General features: G+C 41.3%; 1 protein-coding gene across 1 annotated transcript; it reads left to right on the top strand.

The window, feature by feature from the left end:
- Positions 1 to 4,711: 4,711 nt before the first annotated feature.
- LOC118415660 lies at positions 4,712 to 5,530 on the top strand. Its single transcript, XM_035820388.1, has 2 exons — positions 4,712 to 4,884; positions 5,182 to 5,530. Exons 1-2 carry the CDS (start codon positions 4,739 to 4,741, stop codon positions 5,528 to 5,530), a joined length of 495 nt encoding a protein of 164 aa, XP_035676281.1. The 5' UTR covers positions 4,712 to 4,738.
- The last annotated feature ends 384 nt before the right edge of the window (positions 5,531 to 5,914 follow it).

A 5,914-nucleotide genomic window follows, 5' to 3' on the forward strand; every position in this document is an offset into this window, starting at 1 on the left:
ACCTCTGCTTGGAGAGTAGGTTATTACTACTAGCCTGTGTTTACACACTCTCTCGGGGTTATGAGGGGATTGTCGGGCTAGGAGAGTGATTTAGTCAGGCGTACATGAGTCAGACCATACTTCAGGCAACTACGAAGTACTTGGGAAAGTCAAGTCGAATTGGAGCCAGGGTGGTAGTTGGCCGAAGTACGTCGTAGTCGAGTTTTGACCGGATTAGAAAACCATCGTTATCACAAGAAAGACTTCTGAGGTAAGAAAATAGCAATTTCTTCATGTGTGACCAAGATTTCTTAGGCGTGGTAGAAACATGGCGGGCCTCAGGTTCCTAAGACAACACATGAGAGAAAATATAGTCTATGTTACTGAATGTTTTCGCCCCTTTTACGGTCACTCTGACGTGTGGCACACTGGTTAACTGCACGACCTTTACAAACGAAATGGCCACGCCCGGAATGTCATATCTTTTACAGCACAAAAACAACCTTTTAAGCAAAGTTTCCGAGATAAGTATAAAGCCCTTAAAGGCGGAGAAATATTTCAGCAGATCTTAAGATCTATCAAAGGCATTAGAAACATTCTGGCCTTTACGTAAGATTTCAGCGTATGTAAATGCAACTTAATCTGTTGTGTGTCTTTACGTGAATTTTATATGTATTTTAGTATGCCGAAAAGACAACTTAAATGTCTCAAAAAGTAATGAAAAATAATCCGTTTTATGGTTTTACCACTGTGGTAATATTTTCTGTCAAAACTAACAAATACCGTTTCCCTGTTACAAAATACATGTTTACCAAACTTAACATGTCAAATATAATAAGCCTTTGTCTGGTGTTAGATAAAGCATTGCGTTATCTGTTTTATAACAGTGGCAAGATTTACAGTCAAAACTGACAATTGCATTTCTTGTACTAAATGTTATGTTAATACCTCGGCAAAGTCAAATACAATAATCTTCTGTGTTTATTTGGCTTTTCCGAAAGCATACGAAGTATTCAATATTTCTGTGCGTGAGGTTGAATTCGAACAGGGTAGACCTCTCACGTTTAGCTTAACGGTTTGTTTGTTTGTTTGCTTGTTTGTTTGTTAATTCTTTGTCTAACCAGGGTGATAGCATACGCCTGACGGCGTTTTTCAAAGCCCCCTGGTGGGAGAACCCCGAACATAGGTCATGCATAAAGTTCAACAAAACCAAATTAACTTTGATAACGTAATCGTACATAAGGTTCTATGAAACCAAGTTACTTAAGTAACATTAACATAAAGATTTATAAAATCAGATTTAACTTATAGATAGCATAAAATCATACTGCCAAACAAGTGATTCAAAAGTTTAACCTTAACGTGAGATAACACAGGAAACATAACAAAAAGAAGTCAAATTTAAGATCAGGATTGAATTTGCTTGTCAATGTTAAGTGCATAAAGGTTTTTGAAAATCGCCAGCGTTCTGGCTGCTTTGATATGTTGTGGCAGTGAGTTCCATAGTGCCGCCCAAGAGGATATGAAAAGGCTCGTCTTCTGTATTCCAGTTTAGTCTTGGGCAACTGAAGACCGCCTTGTGTCCTGAGGCGGGTATTGTGTGTGTGAACATGCGATAGCTGAGTGAACATTGCAGTGATGTAGGGAGGGGTCAAACCGCTCAGGGCCTTGTAGAGGAGAATACTATTAGCTTTTTTGTGCAGTTCAACCACTATGAGCCATTCTAGTGAGTCTAGAAGGCATAGGGCTGAAGTAGACCGGGTGTTCCTGTCACAGCCTATTACCCCTGTTTTGTAGCTTATGATCCCAGACTGTACTGCAGTACTGAATATGTGCAACGAACAGTGTTTTGTACATCAGGTCTAGCCTGGACACCAAACCGCCGTGCTATGCTCGCTAATCTCTTCGGGCCACCAAGCAATTTACCCCGCCGGCAAACACAGCACGCGGGCCCTGATTATCTCTCGCGTGATAGTTATCAGAAACCGGGCGCCAATGACCTCTGGGTGCACGTAGAGACTGGGGCTTGTGACCTTCCCTGGCGTAAGGATTATAGATTAGCGCAAAAGGGCTATAGTTTAGAGCGTGGGACTGGAATCAAGGCTACATCAGGTCAAGTGCCTGTCTGTTGAGTTAGGGTTTTAAGTGCTTGATAATGCCAAGGAACTGAGCAATGTTCAAAGTGTGCATTCCATCTGAATAGGTTGTAAATAGTGACAATAGTGTAGGATTAAGCTTAATATTTGGAACATTCATTCCCGCTGACCCAATAAGCATTGTTTTGCATTGGCTAGAATTAAGAGAAAGTTATATGCACTACCTTACGTTATATGAAATGTTGCGTTTTTCTGTTTAATTCACGACATGTATAAGCTATTTCGAAGCTCATTGTGTCGTATACGTGATTTAGACAGTTTCGTTTGAAGTTTCAGTAAAGGTGGGGTCACACCTGCGTATAGTTTCAAGCCGCATGAGTTCCGTTGACATTTTGGCTAATTAAAGGTGGAGTCACACCTGCGTATATATTTTAGTCCGTATGAGGCTCGCATGGGAGTATTTGCCTCCACCAGGCCCCATAGGTCGTTGGAAAAATAATAGAAATTGGACAAAAGTAAACAGGTAACATGTCAGACGAGTTAGCAGGTCCGCTAACCATACTTCTCGGTCAGCTGACTCATCTGGCATGTTATGAATCTATATTTGTCCAATTTTTCCCGCGACCTGTGGAGCCTGGCAGAGACTAAGAGCTTCATACGCACCTCAAACGGACTTGAATATATACGCATGTGTGACCCCACCTTAATAGTAATTTCTTCCATACGCGGCCGCACGCACAAGACGCGCCTCAAACGCATCTGAATCGTTTTTAGAAAGTTTCAAGTACGCAGGCAAACGAGAATATACGCACAGCACGCCCGATAGTTTTGGACATGCACAAAACTATCGTTCATGCACAGTTTGGTGGCCAAAACGTTATGAATACGCAGTGCATCGGTCCCACGTCGGTCGAGTGCGGCATGAAGACGCTTTACATTTGCGCTTTGTGCGCAATAATACGCTGATATCGCGGCATTGCGACTACATGGCGTACCGAGACAGCGCAGACGCAACGCACCATGAACGACCATATAACGAATGCCCACATAGATAACGATTTAGTACCGTACGTTCTGCGATTGGGTTGCGCATACTATGCGTACTGATAGCGTGATCGACGCACAGTCCAGATTTGGAATAAATACGAAGGTGCATCTGAGTCCAGACAAAACAGATCATCTCAAGATGGCAGATCCAGGCCAGGACCGACGAATTTGCACCGGGGGCATGGAGAGCTGGTCACAACTTGCAGGACACCATGAATGTGACTGATCCCAACAGAGTCTCCAGGGAAGGGAAGATGCAGAGGAACCTACTCAAGCAATGGGTCAATTTGTGTAACACACGTGTCATTTTGTGTAACAGATATTTGACTTTATTTGCTGATTTGTCTGTCTGATTTGTCAACGCTTTTAAGAACTGTGTTATTGCAATGGTTTATAAGCTTCGATTTTAACCACTTTGATGTTAGCATGATGATAAAGGTTTGTAATGACAAGTCGTAATTCAGCCGTGTGGCTGCTATGTCACTGTCAGTTTGTTGAATTTCAAATAAACCAGTCATATATGATAATACTACTTTTTTGTGTGTAGAACCACATGATATAAAGGTGCAAAATAGAGATATATTACAACTTTGAAAGAGGGCGTAAGGTTTCATAATTGTTTAATTTACGTGTTTGATAAACATCTTGAATACGTTTTGTGGTGTGTATGAGTGTGATTTTTACAGTAGTTGAAATACTATGATGATATAGGGAATCATTAAGGACAAACACAATCTTAACAGTGCATATCATTTTTAAAGGTAAATGATGGCCCACATTACTGTAAAAGTACAGTGTCATTGCTTCGCAAATAGATTGAAAAAACTCTTCACTGTTTACTTATCAATGTTCTACTTGCACTGCCTGTAAACAAAAATATACGTAGTACAATAACTAAATAACTAAAACAACAGGAGCTAATTGACTCATTTGCATTAACTGTGTCTTAGCCTTGATATCCTTTGAAATCCAAATTGTCTTCAGCTTGACTTTGGCTTAGCTTTGTTTTCTTTGGAATCCAAATTGTCTTCAGTCTGAATTGTCTTACAACCTTTCCTATTGGACATCTGAAATTGTCTTCATTCATAGTTAGAGTATAAAAGACCTGTTTCTTGCAGATCACTTCAGTGTCACTGACGAAGGAAAGTGGATTCTTTCCGAAACGTCTGACCGTTTCAAAACCATATCCAGTTGCTTGAGTAACTATTTTTGGCGTATCTTATTACCTGGATGTCTAACCTACATCGACGTACGTAGTACAATGTGTTCCTCTAACAAAAATGCTCTATTGGCAATGCTCGCAGACAAAAGTATATGTAACAGAAACTGTTCCTCTGACACACCTGAATGCGTTTTTCAAGCAGGTAATAAGGATCTATCCGCACCTACATAAAGACCACGTAACGCCAATCTTTACGCACTCGTATAAGAGGTGTATAGATCCGTAAAGAAGGAAAATGCGTCAACGTTAATGCTTAGATACCAATTTTCGTGTCGTGCTTAGTTTCGGCTCCAAATTGGAAATGGCAACGTTAAAAGGCTATACATGAGCCTACCATTTAAAAGAGAGAGTTTTTATGATTGCTTGATTTAGGATCGTCAGTATTGAAGACAGCATGCCGACGAGAAATAGGACAACATCATGGACCATTGCGCTTGCCACAGTTTTGGTCTTGCTGGCGCTCAGCTTCATTGCAAGCAGCATTCTCGAGAGCCGTCTGGCAACTTTATATACGCCTCAACATCACCAGATGCAGATGAGGTAATTCCAAACCGGATCCCCACTGAGCAGTCTAGGGGAGGGAGCGAAATGTATGATATAAAAGACAACAAAACACACGAAACGTAATGAAAATATCTACGAGCTTACTTTGAGTATATTTCGTGATAAACACGTATAAATATGTATGTTTTACATTTTACAGATCCTTGGCACTGTACATTTCACAGACCCTTGGCATTATACATTTTGCAATCTGAAAATAAGAAACGCATGTTCTTCTAAAAATTAAGAAATGGCAACGATGCCTTCCATTGAGATATCTTTAACTTTATTCAGGATTCCAGGTGAGGCCGAACAAGAAAACAGACAGGCAACAGAAGATGCAAGAAATACGTGCAGCCGGCCACGACAGAAATATGTCTTCATTGCGCCGCACAAAGTCGGGGCCTCCACTACCTGCACGATTTTCCAAAGATACGCCATCAGCCGCAAGCTTCCCATGATGATTCCAACCGAGGGGGTCGTCCTGTCCTGGGGCGTCTCTCCCACTGAAGAAGAGTACATCCACACCCCTGACGAACAGTATGACGCCCTGATGAACCACCTGACGTACAATAAAACCTGGCTACGGTCCAAGTTCCCAGCCAACACAGCCTACATCTGTAAGAAGTTTGCTGTATACTAGTAGTACCGATGAAGCATGTAAATTCCGTGACAGTACGTAGACATTTTACTGGAAGAATTCGACGTTTTACTGGTCAACAAATATATTTATAGCTTATCTAAAATAGGCTGGGTTACTCCCTTTTTTCAGGATACCTATGTTATACTTTTGTTGGGACCTGGGGAAACCGCCATGCAACAGGCACTTTTTGGTGACACCTCAGGGGCAGAGCCGATATTGGAAACAGTATTCCTCAGTGCTATTGGCTAGTCAATGACATCCAAAGATCTCTCTCATGAATCCGGATAGCCTGTTCAACTTTCAGCACAAAGAAATCGATATATGCATATGCCATGGAAACCCTGTATGTAAGAAATGTGTTTTATGAATAGCAACTCATGTTTA

This window comes from Branchiostoma floridae, chromosome 5 (genome assembly GCF_000003815.2).
Source record: "Branchiostoma floridae strain S238N-H82 chromosome 5, Bfl_VNyyK, whole genome shotgun sequence".
NCBI classification, from domain to species: domain Eukaryota; kingdom Metazoa; phylum Chordata; class Leptocardii; order Amphioxiformes; family Branchiostomatidae; genus Branchiostoma; species Branchiostoma floridae.

Coding starts and splice junctions, on each gene's coding strand:
- LOC118415660 (XM_035820388.1), top strand. CDS start 4,739: ATGCCGACGAGAAATAGGACAACATCATGGACCATTGCGCTTGCCACA. Junction 4,885..5,181: donor CATCACCAGATGCAGATGAG/GTAATTCCAAAC, acceptor AACTTTATTCAG/GATTCCAGGTGAGGCCGAAC.